The 18956-nt window shown below is 40.2% G+C and overlaps 1 protein-coding gene across 1 annotated transcript in view; it reads left to right on the forward strand.

Annotated features, from left to right (window-relative positions):
- The window catches only part of LOC126473678 (solute carrier family 22 member 7-like), a 98504-nt gene extending 80039 nt beyond the window's left edge, over positions 1 to 18465 (forward strand). Inside the window, exons 7-9 of the mRNA XM_050100913.1 lie at positions 4752 to 4966; positions 7588 to 7775; positions 18109 to 18465. Of these exons, the coding sequence (XP_049956870.1) occupies positions 4752 to 4966; positions 7588 to 7775; positions 18109 to 18297 (592 nt within the window). The 3' untranslated portion in view covers positions 18298 to 18465. The remainder of the gene's footprint in view (positions 1 to 4751; positions 4967 to 7587; positions 7776 to 18108) is intronic.
- The last annotated feature ends 491 nt before the right edge of the window (positions 18466 to 18956 follow it).

Here is an 18956-nt window from a genome sequence, read left to right on the forward strand (position 1 = left end):
TATAGTGACTTGATGAATTATGTTATTAACATTCAGTATTTTTCAGGATACGTTTGTGTTAAATATTTAAGAACTTCAGGTAAATTCTGTGCGTGTCCGACGTTAAGACGACTTCTTATCGAGAAATTTTCAGGAAGAATGTAATTTCGAAGAAGAAACTAATAAACTAACTAAAAAAGGTAACTATTAATTGAGTTCATTTTTCAGGTAACATATTTCCACTTAGGTACGTACTTTGGACGTAGTTTGCTGCTCGCGATTACGTGATTCATACTTTGTGCTAATTTCATGTTCTATGAATTTACGTGTGAAGCGACGTGCTTGCGTACATTTTCTGATTTTTGTCAATGTTTTATTAATGAACAGGATTGTTATTTGTATATATTATGCATCGCTTGGCTGCTATGCTTTTTCACTGATGTCATATTTTTTAATTATGTGCCTGCTGTGCTTATTTATTTAAATTATAATTGTCACCTGATTTGTTGTGCTGATATGTATGTAAGTTATACTTTGTGATTTATCTGCTTGCGCCTTCATGTTTACTTATTAAGATGACATATGAACATTTATTTGCTTATGCTGATATGATGCTAATGACATGTTTACTGCTTTGCATATGGATTGCATATTGATACATTTCTGTTGTTGTCATAACTACTCTTTAATTTGGTGTATAGAAATGCTGATGTACAGTGTACGAATATAGAGTTTAGGTTACACTATGGTATAGGCTACAGATTGTTCGCTTGGCAGAGCCTCGTTGTAAGGATTGTGCTGCATCCACTTTTTGACATTCTGTTCTCTACTGGTGTATTTACTCGCTAGTGCTTGTTTTGCTTACGCTAAGTGCCTTATATTTTTAAGATAAGAAAATGAACTGCTATAATTCGACGAACGACATTAGTACAAGAAACTTCATAGAAGTCACATGAGCTGGAGGTTTTATGGAAGCTGTATAACTTTATGCTAATAGGAAGGAAGCTAACGACATGACATACCATTACTACGTTTAGACCATTAACAGTTATTACACTGCATTTTTCGTGAGCAATTGAAATAGGAAGTGACACTTGATACAAGAAATACTCCACATGTTTGCTTCTGCCATAATTCTTGAAGTGGTGTACACACTGTGAAATATTATGATCATTCACATTCCGTAATCGTACTTAATTACTGAGAGTTATTCGAACTAAGTCTGTTAGAGGTCATGTATGCATTTCTTTGTTTATAATTCATAATGAGCAGAAGATTTGGGTCAGATGGATTACACAGAGGTTGTGTGTTGACAATGTGTCTTCGGATTGTATGGGATGATGAGATTTGCATTAGGATTTTATCTGTACTTGTTCGAGGAGATTGACTAGAGGAAAGAGTTGTTATGGAAGTGAAATGAGATTGGTAATAAGGTTTATATGTATCGACGCATTGAAGAGGTATTATTGAGATTGTGTGAAGTTGATGATTATTGGAGTTTTGGAGGATAAGAGGTAAAGTAAGTGAGAAGCATATATTGGCAATAAGGTTTATATGTATCGACGTATTGAAGAGGTATTATTGAGGTATTATTGAGATTGTGTGAAGTTGATGATTATTGGAGTTTTGGTGGATAAGAGGTAAAGTAAGTGAGATGCATATTTTTTTTTGTTGGTCTTATGGAACAAGGAGGATGAAGATAGCAGACTAGAACACTAAAGTAGAAGGAAGATAGTCTATACACACACTTTGTTAAATCACTAAGCAGTATATATTTTTTTGAAGAGAGGAAGTATTTGCATATCTTGGCTCACTGACAGTTGTTCAACAACAGTACATTTGATCTGGCTTGGCAAACATTGGTCTTGACATGATGACTATGACGTTGACCTAACTATTATTGACTGTTATACATTGCTGCCACTACTACTTGATACATATGATGAACATCAGATTTTGACAGAATTACATTTACACAGTTAACACCATTCAATTACACAGTAGTACTTAATGTGGATGAAAGATGAATGAGTGTGTTTTGTGTGTTTTCCTTTCCTAATCCTACCCACCTATCTCGTAAATATTATTTAATTTGTTTGTAGTGGCTTGCACTGACACCCATAAATATTATAGGTTTACTGATATTTGAGTACTTGTAATAGTTAATATGAAAATTATCTGACATCATTTGAGTGTTTGTTATGATTTGTATGTTTAGTGTAAAAGCATTTGTACGTGTATTCAAACTATTGTTCATGCCTGAACTGTCTGATTAGTGAGGGCAAATATTATGAACTGTTACCTGCACTTTTTCAACATAATGTGTGACACTTAGGAATGATTAATTTCTGCTGATGAACAGTGTGATCAGTGATAGTGAATATCATGGACTGCTCTCTGGACCTGCTCATCATTCCTAGGTGCAACTGATGGACTACTTGTATGGAAATGAAGTCACTTGTTGCTGTCTGCACCTGCTCAACATTGCTGGGTGCCACTGATGGACTGCTTCTACTGCAATGATGTCACTTGTTGGTGTCTGCACCTCCTCAACATTGCTGAGTGCCACTGATGGACTGCTTCTACTGAAATGATGTTACTTGTTGGTGTCTGCACCTACTCAACATTGCTGGGTGCCACTGTTAGAACTGTTTCTACTGAAATGAAGTCACTTGTTGGTGTCTGCACCTGCTCAACATTGCTGGGTGCCACTGATGGACTGCTTCTACTGCAATGATGTCACTTGTTGGTGTCTGCACCTACTCAACATTGCTGGGTGCCACTGATGGACTGCTTCTACTGAAATGATGTCACTTGTTGGTGTCTGCACCTGCTCGTCATTGCTGGGTGCAACTGATGGACTGCTTCTACTGAAATGATGTCACTTGTTGGTGTTTGCACCTGTGGACCATTGCTGGGCTGGAATTATCAACTATTTTTTTTTTGAACAATTAAAAGTATTTTATGTGAACATTTGTATAAACTGATTTTTTGTGTATTATGTGAACTCTTATGTGAAGCCACTTGTATGAAAAGAATTTGTATTGCCTACTGTATTTTATATATTAGGTTATTGAAAGGTCAGTGCAAAGCCAAAATTTTAACTAATTATGTGATATTTAGGTATTAATATTATCTTTTATTTTTGTCTGTATTTTTCTGAACGAATTTGGTGGTATTTTCACCACCAATGCTGGCAAAAATACCATCAAATTCTGGCCTGTGGAGGAGGGGCATATGAAAGGTGGCTACACTGAGCCACTGCGCCAGAGATTGCGCCAAAGAGTATTATTAAGCCGCCTCCACAGTGCTTGTCGAGAGCTCGTAGAAGTCAGTGCTAGGAGAGAGCTCGTAGAAGTCAGTGCCTGTTAAGAACTCGTAGTAGTCAGTTCGTGTTGAGATGTGCGAGTGGGTAAGGCTTGTCGAGATGTTGTAGTTAGGAGTGTTTGTTCCATGTTTTATCCAGTTATTTGATGGGAGAGATAGCAGATGTTATTCTAATGAAGATATTGTAATGATCAGAGTGCATTTCGTCAATATATATGAAGGTAAAATATTGCGTGTTTTTTCATTATTTCCATGTTTCAAATAATGCATCATTACAGGTTCAGTCAACAAAGCATCTGGCTTGTGTTCTTGTATTAGAGTGTAATTCTGCTTTCCTTACGCAATTATCGTATTTCTAATTTTCTTTTATCACGTCAGTATAATTGGTATTCAAAAATTCTTGTCTTGTTGGAGAAGAACCGTGCCAGATGTGTGCGTTGAGTCACACTCCCACATACAGAACAGTTATACTTGTGGTTTGGTTTAGTAGGTTTTATAGTTGCTGGGGACTTAATTAATTAATTGTGTTTATGAAAATTTTCATTTCATTCTTTGTTGTTGTTCTTTGCAGTCAGATAGCGTGATAATACTAGTCAGGGCCAACCGTTTACGAGACATAGCGTAATCGGACACACAGCTACTAAAAATCTAAAAATATTTTCAATCATATTTAATTAAGCCCCCATGCAATGTCCACTAGTGATCTGTCACGACATCATGTTTCTGCCAGGATTCCGTGCTCGCGCCCTCAGGGCGTCCAATCATCTGTGATTACAGAGGTGCAGCATCACCTGTATCGCTATCTATGGGGCCATTGTTATCTACAGAAGGAAAACACCTATCATTCTCCTATCCCATTTACACCAGTCTATTTCTCGATCTTAGCGAATACACTGAACTACGTGTAGACGGCGTGGGAGCGGCTTGCTCACCTTGTCACGTGACTTTTCCATTGTTACTCCCCCCTCCCCCCCCCCCCCACCTGTAAAGGTGCCTTACAAAAGCACCACTTTCAAATCTACTTGAAAATGGCCTGGATGCGAAGCCTGAATTCGGTTGTGAACTTAAGAGATGTATATATCAGGAAATGGAGTGGCTTTAGATTAATAGAACTGATAATCCACATTATTGTAGCTACTAAGAACATCAGATCAAGAGGGCTTGTTTAGAAAGAAGCTTCAGACTGGCCATCTATCTGTCATACACTTTACATTGATCTGATATCAAGGGTACCTAAAAACAATGTAGAAGCTTATTAAGTCTTCATGTATGATGATAGTAAAATTGTATTTTTAATTTCATTTTTGGTACAGATATAGCTTAATTACAATTTTTAATCAGACACTACAATAAAGACTGTGTCGTAAGCCCATTTAAAGGAGTCTGTGCATGTTGAAATTTGTTAGTGGATACAGAATAATGTGCGCATTTCTGGTTGTTACTAGGTCGGTACACCTGCTGACAATGTACTCACCAGTGATAGCAGTGAGCCGACTGAGCGTGAACCCTTTCCTGGGGATAGTGGCTCAGGGTGCGGCCAAGTTCACTGCATACTACCTGGTGAACTACTTCGGAGCGAGGTTCGGTCGCCGTTGGCCCGGCGTGGCCAGTGCACTGTTGGCTGCAATGGCCTGTGTCCTCGTCTTCTACCTGCTGACTGGTGAGCTGCGACCATGTCTCTCTGCTGATTTAGCCTCTATCTTATTTAAAAATTGGATGAAAATCGTAACATAGATCAGTTAGATGTCAATAGTCAGAGAAGGCTGCTGTGACAACCAAGTGGGTCAACTATGAGATCAGTACAGATGGAGCACATCCAGGAATGTTCGCTTCTCTGTTGCTCATAGACTGTGGCAATTAAGAACCACAGGTTAGATATTGACGAAATTCAATAATAAATGGCCATGTACAGTAATGTGCGATGATGGTCAATATGCGCTGTTACACATTCTAAGGTTTAGGATGCCATTGTACTGCCGTTGATTCTCCTTGGCTTAATGGAATAGTAGACATTTTGCTTTCAGCAAGGGGTAAATTACTTAGTTACATATTTACAGGAATAAGTCACTGCAGGTAATCGGATTGATCACGAATGGGATAGAAGATCTTATGGGGGGATACAATACAACAAACGAGAAAACAATATACTGCCATAACTCGACTCAACAAATACTCAGATATACTGATTAATACACTGTACAGCTATCAGCTACATAGCTAGTCCATAAATTTAATCAGCATGAGAACGTCAAAAATGCCAACGATATGATTCACGGTTATATAAACACAAATCTGCTGAAATTTAATCTAAATCATGGAGAAGGTAATCGCTAAGTGAATATTCAGCTGCTTCGTCGATGGGGGAGAACAAAAATAGGGCAAAAAAAATAGAAGTAAAGACATGCCAGTTATGGGTAAAAGACCGTTTGGTGGAGCTAGACGGTTGTCTTAGTGGTTTACAACTTCTATTTGTTGTCTGTTGTTGGGCGACAGGTATTTTAGTACATGGGATGAGATCTATTCGAACTGATAGGGACAGGTTAACAGCTTCATCTATCACAATCTACCCTATAATTTCCTAGTCCAGTATCATGGGAACATGGAATCTGTGAGAGTAACTGTTGATGCAAGTACAATATATAGCTGCAAAATCTAACCTGATTTGAAAGTGGAGACGATCAGCAGTTCATAATTGAATACAAGCCCGGAAAAATGGATTCAACCCAAAAATCCTTGCTGAGAAAATGTACGAAAACTTATAATTATAAGTTATTTTTGTTGTAAGCAGCTGATGTTGTTTACTATGATTACACATGAAGTGGTTGTTTAAGAAACAGTAAGAAATTCAGTTACAAGAGATAAACAAACTAACTTTACAAATTAAGCACTATTTTGGTAGTAACAAAGAGTAAATGACGACATATAATAAAATGAAGTTTTCTTGTAATATGCATCTGTTTGAAAATCTGGACTACCCCACTCAATTTGCTATGACAGTCATCTGAGATGAATACTCAAAATTAATCAATTTTATCAGACAACATCTGAAAATTGGAACCCATTTTATTTTAGGGTTCACTTTAATTAAAAGAAATACAAGGGCTATTTACTGTCAGAAGATGCAAAACATACATTATATGTTATATCACAGTAAGTAATTAGCTTTATAGACACACATTACTGTGTGTGCTGAAACGAAAAATTGTGATAACATATGATAGAACCACACAAAAAGATTACAAGGAATAAATGTTACTATTGATGCCTTTGTATATTTTTTTAATATTGAAAATTCTTTAGAATATGTGCAGAATTTATAGTATTGATACATTATTCGATCATAGGTTTATTTATTCGCAATTTGCCAAACACTTGTCAGATATGCATTTAAGGATAGTATCTTCCAGTCATTATTGTTAAATTGCATGATGTGTTGCGATACAAGCATAAGAAATTTATGGGTTGTATATGTATCAATTAATTGCCTAGTCCAATGAACACACTATTTATTTTAAGGTAGTTATGGTACCTTTAAGTCCTTGTTACTCAGCGTTTTGAGCTTTTAAAAACGTGAAGTAACTGTAGTTTCACTTAACAAGGGCGAAAATGGTTGAAGTAAAATAAGGAGAAGTAAAATGGTGCACTAGCTTTGATTTTAGGTTTTAGCGTGAACTGTTCACACAGAAATATATAATACTATGACTGTCAATAACCCAGACAGAATATAATGTAAATGTAAACAAAAATATTGAGCAATTTTAAACAAACTGGTTTAAGAAGAGGTGTATTATATCAACAAAGGAATCCAACCATTTAAGAGAAAATGGAATCCTGGATTTGAAATTTGATTAACAAAACCATACTGATCAAATTTCAACTGTTACCATTAAATTATGAACGTATGTCTGAAAACTGTATAAAAATGAAGTAAAGGGTCAAAAGGAGTTGCATAAATCATGAATTACAGGATGGGTTTATTTATCAGCTGTTTCTTCACACCTATGTATGTGCATGTCAGGCTGGATTTACATGTCTACCTCAGAAGTACAGTACCACAAAAAGCTAAAACCGAAACTGCACCAACAAAGTTTGCAAAATTCACAGACAGATGGAGCACATAATCTATCTTCCACTCTGTTAGAGTAAGGTTGTGGTGTTCCTGTTAAATCGCTGGCCCAGGGTAAGATCAGAATGTTAATAGGATAGCTCAATCTATTGCTGGCAAGTAAATGTATGTCTCTTCCTCAGAACTGAACATACAAAAATTCCCGTTTTGTGCAGCGCACATCGCGGGTGCAGGAATCGTGGTGGCGACCATGCTGATGCAGTTCAGCACCATTGCCAACATGGGCATGGCAAACCTGCAGAGCATCGAGGTGCACCCCACGTGTCTCCGCCAGATCGCAACGAGTGTCGAGTGGGCAGTTGCCGGGATTGCCATGTCTTCCCTGCCCTACCTGGCTTTGATGGTATGTGAAATGTAAGATGTTGCACATCAGTAGGTAGAAAAATAAGCCTTCTATCTATCTATCTATACCCGAATCCCGCTCCAGCTACTGCCAGGTCTGGGTGCTGACGAGTCCTCTCCATTTGGCTCGGTCCTCCCACCACTTTTCTTCCTCCAATTCCTGCCAGGTCACACCTCTCCTTTCAAAAGATATTCTCACTCCCATTTTCCACCGTGTTCTTGGGCGCCCTCTAGGTCTTTTCCCATCCATCTTTAGTTCTTCCATAATTTTGGGGAGTCTCTGCCCATGCATCCTCTTAACATGCCCATACCATCTTAATCTCTTTCTTTCAATTTCTTCTCTCATACTTTCTTGTTTGAGGTCCTTTCTAATCTCTACATTCCTTACTCTGTCCATTCTTGTTTGTCCCTTAACTGCTCCGAGAAATTTCATTTCCCCTGCTTGCAGTCTGCTCCAGTCCCTTTCTTTCATTGTCCATGTTTCTCCACCATAGGTGACAATAGGGAAGTAATAATTCTTATACATCAGGAGTTTTGCTCTTTATGAAACTTCATTATTCCAAATCAGATGTTTTATTGTTTGGTAGAAATTGCCTCCCTTCTGTAACCTCCTATTAATTTCGTTAGTTATTCTTCCATCCCTAGATATTTCATTCCCTAAATAAGTGAAACTTTCTACCACTTTGAGGGGTTCTCCATTCAAGGTAATATTTCCATTGATTCCTTTCTCTCTTCCAAATACCATTACTTCACTCTTATCTTTATTTATTTTTAATACATACCTTTTCATTATTTCCTTCCAAGCATCAAGCTGTAACTGTACATCTACCTCTTTATCACCCCATATTACCATATCATCTGCAAAAATCATCTTTTTGTCTTTTTCTTTTACTATATCTTTAACTGCCCTATTCATTCCCTCCATCACAACATTAAAAAGTGCAGGAGATAGAATACTTCCTTGCTTAAGTCCTCGTCTTATTTCGCAGTGTTCAGAGTTCCCCAGTGGTGCTCTAATTCTACAATTGTGGCCTCTGTACATCGTCTTTATAACATTAATGTATCCATCTTCTATATCTATCTTCTTCAGTTCTTCCCAGAGTCTGTCCCTGTCAACTGAGTCATATGCCTTTTCTATGTCTATAAAAACCATTATCACCCTTTTGTTATACTCCCAACTTTTTTCCATCAGTTGACGGATAGAAAATATCAGATCGATTGTGCTCCTTCCTTTCCTAAACCCATGCTGTTCTTAACTTGTTCCCATCTTCAAGAAAGGCAATAAAAGACTTTGTAAAAACTACAGAGGAATAACCCTCATGAGTCATACGGTCAAGATTTTTGAAAGAATTTTACTAAATCGAATAAGTGAAAAGATAGAAAAGGAACTGAGTGAAGAAAAAATAAGCCTTACTGCTCGGTTACAAGGTTGTTCATCCAAATTCAGTAGCCGACGCTGCAGGAGAGGTGTTTTGGACCACACAAAGGTACGTTAAAATTTTGAGAGCACATGATCAAAGAAGAGTCAAGTACAACATTAGTTCCTCCGACACACACTATCTGAACTATCCGGACACCCCTCTGTAATGCGAAATTGACCCCTAGATGTCACGAGAAGCAGACGCGCCAATATAAAACGAGGCGAGGAGTATTGTGTTGTCAGTAGAGAAACAGTAACAGCTGAATTTGACTGTCAGAAGAGTTCAGTGTTTCGATCGTGGACAGTCATTGGCTATTACCTGAATAGTGTATCACCAGGGACATTTCAACTCTTGTAAAGCTGCCTACGTTGACTGTTGGTGATGTGATTGTGAAGTGGAAACGCGAAGGAACGATCGCAGCTAAACCAAAATCAGACATATCAGGCATCATATACCGATGGACAGGGACCATCGAGCATTATGGAGGGTGGTCGAAAGAAATCGGTGGATGTACTCACTTGGGAGTTTCAAAGTGATTTCAGCAATTCAGTTAACACAGTGACTGCACATATGGAGTCAAAAGAATGGAATACAGTTGTCGACCAGGTGTTCATAATCCATCTATTTACATATTCAGTTCTAAGTGACACTCGACGCGGTGTAAAGAATGACACCACTGGACACTCGATGACTGCAGACGAGTAATTTAGAGTGATGGATCACGCTATACCCTGTGACTATCCGATGGGAGGGTTCGGGTTTGGCGAATGCCTCGAGAACATTATCTGCCGTCAATGTCTAATGCCAACAGAGAAGTATGGAGGAGGTGGTGCTACCAGATGGGAGGGGGGTCGTTTTCCGTGGTTATGGTGTGGTCCCCTTACTACGTTTAAGGAAACCATTGTATACGGTGTACAGTAGCGCAATAGTTCAGAAACGATGACTGGATCAACATGACAATTCACCTTGTCATACACCAATGTCTGTGAAGCAATGGTTTGTAGACAGATTCATTCCTGAAATGGACTGGCCTGCTCAAAGTCCGGACCTGAACCCAACACATCACTTTTGGGATGAGATAGTACTTGGACTTGGCTCCAGATCTTCTCTGGTTTCGGCTATTGCGGTAGGATGGAGTGCCATTCCTCGACAGGCGTTCAGACTACTCATTGAAAGTGTCCTCATTAGAAATCATGCTGTTGATAAGGGCGAAGGGGGACACATCCATTATTAACTTCCACTTACAGGTGTCGGAATACTTTTGATAAGACAGTGTAAAAAATGACTCTGAGCACTATGGGACTCAACTGCTGTGGTCATAAGTCCCCTAGAACTTAGAACTAGTTAAACCTAACTAACCTAAGGACATCACACACATCCATGCACGAGGCAGGATTCGAACCTGCGACCGTAGCGGTCGTGCGGTTCCAGACTGTAACACCTTTAACCGCTCGACCACTTCGGCCGGCAGACAGTGTAAATCTCGTGAAAAAAAAAACCATTGTGTTAAAATCAGAGATACTGTATTCGAGTCCATTCCGAGATATTTCGGCAGTAATTCTGCCGGAGCGCCATTCTGAACTGTAGCAGGAGAGAGTGGCACCACAATATCGGTTTGAGATGTTCATATAAATATAGATATAGCAGATTGATGCAATTATTGTCGCTTACATTCCCTTAACATGAGGTAAACAATGGTCTCCATTGACGATGAATCTGATACCAAATGTGAAGAAATCAAAACGACACATCAAATATGTCTCAGAAAATCCAAAGGAAGTGTGATCACTTTGTTGTAAATTTTCAACCAGTGTAATAACGAATTTGAGACAAAAACTGTAAAAGTTTAGATGATAGGTCCAATGCGACGGATAAATTCCAAAAAAGAACAATATCTTTCTGTTAGACATATTTCTCTCTCGTTGATACTTTTCATAAACCAGCGTAAAATATAAGGACCACATCTTCATTGCCATCAAGTTTGTATGGCGATGTAGAATTTAAACCTGTCCTATTGCCCTGGATGGGATGGAAAAAGAAGATTTACAATCCTCGGAGTATTCTATTTCCCTGAAGTTCAGCGAGTTGTTTGTACAGCGCCTGATAATTCAGCTGTACTGGAATTCTGTACATTTGGGGAAATACTGGGTGGTCATAACTAACCTGGTAGTGTTCCTAGCGCTGCAGTGCTGGCTATATACATCACAGGACGTTGAAACATTGTAGGTGTATCCATCAGCCGGTGCGCTCGCGGAGTTTGCTAAAAAAATAATAGTTCTATTTTCCGCCACCAGGTGAAAATATGGAGCTATAAGCAGCCAGAATGTGATGTAAAATTGGTCCAATTTTGAAGAGCACTATTGTGGAAACGGATGATCCAAAAAAATATGCAGATGGTCTCATTCAATGCAGAATTTCATGCCCTACAATTTTTAATTCCACTACGTTTTCGATACTGTGAGTTATTTACGAGATATAATCACAAAAGCGAAAAAATACCCTTTCTTCGGGTACATTTTTGCCCCCCACCACTTTTCCACAACTCCGCCAAGGGGGAAAACCTAGGATAGTCATACTGGGACACAAACGAAGCCATTAAAACAATAAAACCTTTTGTAGCAATTCTACTGGACATGTCAGCCAGTTCTGTGCAAGCCACAAAACGAAGGGCGAAGTCATGACGTTGTAGCCTATCTTGGAGCTTCATTATTTGCACATTCTGAATCTCGTAGGTATACCATTGTAAAATGCGCCGCAAAATCTTTAGAACAATTGGCCAGGGAAGAGACAATTTCTGTGATAACTCGAGCGGTGGATGCTAATAAAGCGAGTGCTGCACTTCATCAACAACTGCTATGGGAATGAGCTACTTTCCTTTCTCATCTGCACCACCATTGTTCACCTGTTTCTTCAAGTTAATTGATCGTATTCCTTAGCCCATTTACTATCATGGGACCTCTTCACAGCTGTTCCTATCGGTGATATACTCACTCTGCAGCGATGTTGTTTCCGTCGTTGTGATAAAACAACTTTACCAGGAGTGTACGTCTTTTTCTCAACGGCCACTGCGTTTCATATACCCTTTACACCAATTACCACTTCATAAAAGAAATCAACACGCATCGCCTAGCGACGTACAGCATATTGACGTCGAAACAACAGACATTTCACATTCTGACTCCTTACAGTGCCATATTTTCAACTGGTGGCAGAAAGTAGAACTATAGGTATTTTTTTCTGGATGCTTTGCAAGCTCAACGATTAATGGACGTACCTACGATGTTTCAGCGTCCAGCAACGTTTACAACCTGCACTGCAGCTCTTGGAACACGATCACTATAATTATACCCACCGGGTACTTGTTTTAGCACCCAATTATACCCACCGGGTACTTGTTTTAGCACCCTTATATGGAACGGTCAATAAATAATTTATAACTGTGCATTTGTTGGATAATAATGGAAATACGTCATTCTCTAGTTGACATCAAGATCTACAGAGGGTTAGCTGCCCTCTGTAATGAAAAAGAAAAAAAAAAAAAACAGAGTGAATGGACCAACGACGAACTTCAGCGAGTATCACGGGACGTCCGCCTCGAACTATTGCAACGAACAAAATGAGCTAAAAAAAAAAGTAGTTAGCTCTCGCGCTTAGGAAGAAGGACGTGTGCGAGGCGAGGGTTCGAATCCAGCTACAGTGACTGCTAGTTCTCAATCTATGTCTTTCCCGTCACCCGTGAAATTATTTATTTTATATGACATTTGAGAGCTAATATAATGAAAAAAATAATCCCACGTGCATTTTCGTGAAGTTGTTGTGAATTTCATATGTTATTTGACTGTTTACTATTTTTAATTACATTTTCAATGACGGGGTACGGGCTTGGAAAGCCTAGGCAAAACTCGATAAATAATGATGCGAGTGACGTTATTCACAGTCACTAATAAAGTAAATCACAATGAGTCAGAATACAAGAGTGATGTACAGTTACTCGTCGGATGTGCTCTCGAGATCACATGTTGCAGGATGGTGTTTGTCATACAGACGTGGAAAACAAATTGAAATGGTACCTACTACTTCGAATGAATTCAGTTTTCCAGCATTTACAGGGAATATTCAGTGTATCTAAGGAAAAGCATACCTCGTTGACATTTTGAAAAATTTCTCTTTCTTGCGATAGTTTGGATGCAAACTGTGCGTAACGCGACATTTTCGCAAATATCGGTGCTGGAAACTGTTGATGTACAACGGAATGTAATTAAAGTTGTTATGTAGTCAAATAACATGAAATGTACTAAAACTCCATGGAAATACACTTGTTTTTTTTTAGTTACATAACCTCTCAAATGTCATATAAGTTAAGTAATATGACCAGTGATGAAAGAAATAGATTAACGAATAAGTCTGAGCAGGAGCCGAATCGTCCCCTCATACATGTTCGTCTTCGAAGCTCGAACGCTAATCACTTGACTACCACGAATTCGAACGACCAGCACCTTCGTTCAGGTACATCAGTTACATAATCGATGCGTAAAATTCACTTGCGATTTTCTCGGAATTGCCACAGTAGTACACCTTGCTACTTTCGCATTTTGTTGTTTTAGTGGCCTCCTAAAGACACACAAAGTTTGAAGTGAATCTGTGATCACAACTTCATGGCCTCTTGTTAGTATTTTCAGTGAGTATTTTCAGCTTCAGTTTTAACGTAGTCAGTTCGTGGGTCATTTTGCAGTTGTGAAATAGGGGGCGATCCATATAAATTTGATCTCCTTCCTCCGGAAGCTCGTAAATACGGGGAAGTTGTCTAGGAGAACTAGAAGTACCGCCCGTTGTTGGCAAGTTGACCTTTGTTTCTGCGCCTGTTGTTCTTTGTCCGGCGTTATGCCGCGCTTGCTCGGCTCGTGTTAGTTCGCTGGTAGCCTCGTTGGTCACGGTTTGTGAAGTGTAGTGAGTGTGTAGTTCGAGCAAATCAGTGATTCGTTCGCAGACTTTAACTGGCAGGAAGATGCATTACGCACCTCGAGAACGAGTTTCTATTGTGAAAATACATTGGAAGGCAAAGTCATAGGTTACAACAGCCAGAAAGAATTCAATCTGCGCGATGTTCCAGCAAAGCTAGCAATATTATCAATTTAAGAAAGCTGTAGACAACTGATGGAGTAAAGGGTGTCAGTTGCGAACATAAACAGTCGTTGAATGCAGAGGTTATTGATAATGTTCAAAGACGCTTGAAGTACTCTCCAAGGAATTCATTTTGTCGATTGAACCAGCATAGAGCTCCGAAGAAATCGGCATTTCGAGCATACAGAGTGCACTTCTTGCAAGTGCGCAAGAAACAGACCATGAGAAGAGAATGCATTACTGTCGATAGTTTCAGGGGTTTCTTATTCAACAGCCTCTGCATAACTTAGTTTACAGATGAGGCATGGTTGCATCTTCCAGGTTACATCAACACGCGAAACAGTAGATACTGGGCTGGTGTTAACCTCCATATCATCCATGGAAAACCACTGTATGATGAAAAGGTCGGTGTGTGGTGCTCAATGTCAGCTTCCAGGAATGCTGGCCCCATTTTCTTTGATATGACTGAAGACTCTACAGTTTATACAGACATCTTCAATACATTTGTGGAGCAGCTGGATGACATCGAACTTATAAAAGCTTAACTACAAGATGGAGCAGCGTGCCGCACGCCTAGCTCTTCCATGTAACTTGTAACAAGTGTCTATAGTTCAATTCTTTTATCTTGGCGGCACGCGCATGCCCGCCCAGACGCGGGAGATTGCTGCGTTGCCAGTTGTTCGCGCCAAGAGAAGCGGCGCCATAGTATAGTTCGCAAACTTACGTTTAGGGGGGAGCGCGCAGTTTATGAAGTATAGCCACCACGTCCGCATCAACCCTTTCGCTGCTACAGAGACGTGCTCCCCGCATTCCGCGCTGTGCGCGATTTTGTCATCACTGCCCTGCTCGCCTGTGCAGACACATGGTGTTTCGACTGCTTTGCCACACTTTATCATTCGATTTCACAAATACTATTTGTCCCAAATATTTCAGTTTTAAACATCTTCTTGACTGATACCTTCTCCCAATAAATGACTTAATTTTGTTTCGAAGTTCAACGCAGTTATTGTGCAGCATTGGATGTAGTAAACCATTGCACACTTCGATATTGTTTTTAAATAAAGAAAGTATTAAGCACCGAATAAGGTTCGAACTCAGAACCTTTCGCTTCGTGGCCATACACTTTAACCATTATGCTAACGCAGCTCGACACTCAATATTTCTCCCAGAGGACTTTAAAATATCACGCAAAATATCGACAAACACTGTTGGTATGACTATGAATTACTCACGTTTCGTCGAAGTACAATAGGAAATAAACAATTACCGCTGTTCTTTATTGCAAAAAACCGGTTAGTGAGAATGATACAAACACCTTTCCTTGCTATCGCCTGAATTAGGAGGCTTATTGCTTGTTTGGTTTAATTAATTAATAGAAAATGAAGCAATTGGTATAAAGAATGCTTTTTCCAAACTTTATATAAATGAAAGTCTGGTATCAAGACATTGCTTTTCTTCAGTTACTTTATTTATGACTGAACGTTTCTAAAACTGAAGACACTCGTCCGTGGTCCGCACTGCAGTCGAGCTCTGGCAACGTCGTTCTCTGTTCATTGGCTGACTGTGTTTTGTGACATCAGATGCGCAGAACGAACCTAAACTCGGCCGCCGTCGTAAATGACGCGCACTTTATGATGACCGAACAACCGACACCCCCCCCCCCCCCCTCACTTTCCCCCGCGCTTGTGGCGGTATCTTAAAAGCTGAGTGTACAGTCATAGACCACGGACAACTGCATAACTTCATGGGGCCAAAGCACACGAAGTAAGCAATACTGGCGAGGATGCATTTCACATAATGCATGGAATACAGTCAAAAGAATGCACTAGTGCACTTGCACATCTCTGCTCGTGAAGGGCACTTCCAGCATTTGCTGTGAGGACTTTGCATGTACGAGGGGGGACCCAAAAATAACCGGAATCGTAATGCTGCACATCGTATACTTGTAGTAGCAGGTTGCGCCGCCAGAGGGTTGTAGTAAGATCTCTGCTGAGTCATTCTGCCATGCGGCGTCACCTAACAGAGAGAAGTGTGGTTTCTTTGGCAGTTCTTTGAGTGAACGTGCAGTGCAGACGTGACACGAGGAAATGGCTAGTTCTTACGAACAACGTGCAGCAGTGAAGTTTTGTTTCTTGCTCGGCAAGAACACAGCAGAAACCGTTGCGATGATTCAGACAGCCTACTAAGACCACGCTCTTAGTAAAATGCAAGTGTACGAATGGTTTTCTCGTTTTAAAAAGGGAGAAATGGTGGTTGAAGATCAGTCCCATTCCGGTCGACCTTCAACTGCTTGAAGTGAAGACAACGTCGACAAAATCCGTGATCTCATCAGTGAAGATCGACACAGGACAATCGACCAACTCGAGAACTTGTCCAAGTTGTCCTGGAGCTCAATTCAGCGCATCTTGACCATCGATTTGGGGATGCGAAGAGTGGCAGCCAAATTCGTGCTGAAGCTTCTTACCGGAGAACAAAGGGATCGTCGCGTTCAAGCCTGTCTCGAAATGAAGGACGCGTTCAAAGATGATCCACATTTTTTCAACAAAATCATTACAGGTGATGAGTCACGGTGCTATGGGTACGATCCAGAAAGTAAACAACAGTGATCACAATGGAAGTCACCTGGCTCACCTCGACCAAAAAAAGCTCGACAAGTGAAATCGAATGTGAAAACGATGTTGATCTGTTTTTATTGGAATCAAAGGGATCGCACACTCTGAATTTGTCGCTGCAAACCAGACAGTAAACCAACAATTCTATTTGGAGGTTATGAAACGGCCTTGTGGCTTTGTGGGATTCTGGCGTGTGGTTCCTCCATCACGACAACGCTCCCGCGTGCACGGCTCTCAGCGTTCGCCAGTTTTTGGCCTCAACGAAGACAACTACGTTGACCCACGCGCCCCATTCGCCGGATTTAGCACCTTCGGACTTCTTCGTATTCCCGAGGATGAAAAGAGACTTGAGAGGGAAACATTTTGCGGATGTGGAAGACGTAAAACGCAATGTCATGTAAGTGCTAGCAGGTATCAAAGAGGACGAATTTAAAAGGTGCTTTGAACACTGTAATGAACGTTTGGACAAGTGTATTAATGCTAATGGAGAGTACTTCGAAGGATATTAAGGTTGTATTTGAAAACAATAAAGTATATGCTTTCTAGAATGAAATTACGGTTATTTTTGGGTCCCCCCTCGTGTGCATGTATGTGTGTATGTATGTATGGTATTTATCATCTCCTAAAATTGCAAATGTGTCCCATTATTGGTTGAGAAGTTCTAAGTTATTAAAGTAGCTCATGTTTATATGGATCGAACTGTATGTCTATGTAGGCGCGAAGGCGCAGTAGGATTGCAAATTAGAGAGTATGCAAATGTTGAAGTCTAGTTTGCAGATAGTTTAGGATCTGATTAGGTGTTCATTGTATGTTAGGAGAGGTGGGAATTTGATGAGGGGGTAAAGGATCCACATGAGGGAAACTAAACAGATGATGAAAGGGAGAACAGAGTGTATGACGCTCAAGCATTTAGAAGGAGTAATAGAACATTTGTGGAGAGTACATCCGGGCAACACTGGCATAGCAAAGTATAGGTCAGATCATGGTACATGTGGAGGATAGTGCAGGAGTGCAATCACCTTTTTGCCCAGTTAATAGATTTTGTAATCTCAGTCTGCTGCGGGCCTTCCTGTTGGATGGTCAGCAAGGGGTTTTTAGAGTCGCAATAATTCACGTGGAAACATATCTGTGATTGGTGTCTTTCATTCTCACTACTTACAAATATCTTTTCCTTTCACAGGACGACAAGCGACTTCCCTTCGCCATCCTCGCAGCTCTCAACTTGGTGGTAGCGTTTTCGGTGTCGTTCCTGCCGGAATCTGCGCTTCAGCGATTGCCGGAGACGTTAAGGGACGGTGCCGTCTTTGGCAGAGGACAGCCTTACTGGAGCTGGAAACCCAAACCGACACCAGAGTACACCAAGGGATAAAACAGTTCCAGAAGTTCCTTTTAGTTTAGAAGGAATGTTAATGCGACGCTGGCAACCTTCGAGTTCTGTTTACTGACGTCGCGCCTGACTTACTCGGCCTGCTATGAACGAATAACAGTGCACTTCGAGCTCTATTTCTAATCTGTAAACAGTAGCATGAAAATTAAGCCTGACTTGGATTAGATTATAATTTGTGGTCGTTCTATCCAGTAAATGCTACACGCCAAAATAAACTGACATGGAAACCGCACCAACTGAGTTACCAAAAAAAAAAAAAAAAAAAAAAAAACACTCACAATAGACTAAAACTGCATATTGCTCCCATGTTGTTGTTGTGGTCTTCAGTCCAGAGACTGGATTGGTACAGCCCTCCATGCTATCTATCCTGTGCAAGCTTCTTCATCTCCCAGTACCTACTGCAACTTACATCCTTCTGAACCTGCTTAGTGTATTCATCTCTTGGTCTCCCTCTGCGATTTTTACTCTCCACGCTGCCCTCCAGTACTAAATTGCTGATCCCTTGATGCCTCAGAACATGTCCTATCAACCTAACCCTCCTTCTAGTCAAGTTGTGCCACAAACTCGTCTTCTCCCCGATTCTCTTCAATACCTCCTCATTAATTATGTGACCTACCCACCTAATCTTCAGCATTCTTCTG

This window comes from Schistocerca serialis, chromosome 4 (genome assembly GCF_023864345.2).
Source record: "Schistocerca serialis cubense isolate TAMUIC-IGC-003099 chromosome 4, iqSchSeri2.2, whole genome shotgun sequence".
In the NCBI taxonomy this organism is placed as follows: Eukaryota; Metazoa; Arthropoda; class Insecta; order Orthoptera; family Acrididae; genus Schistocerca; species Schistocerca serialis.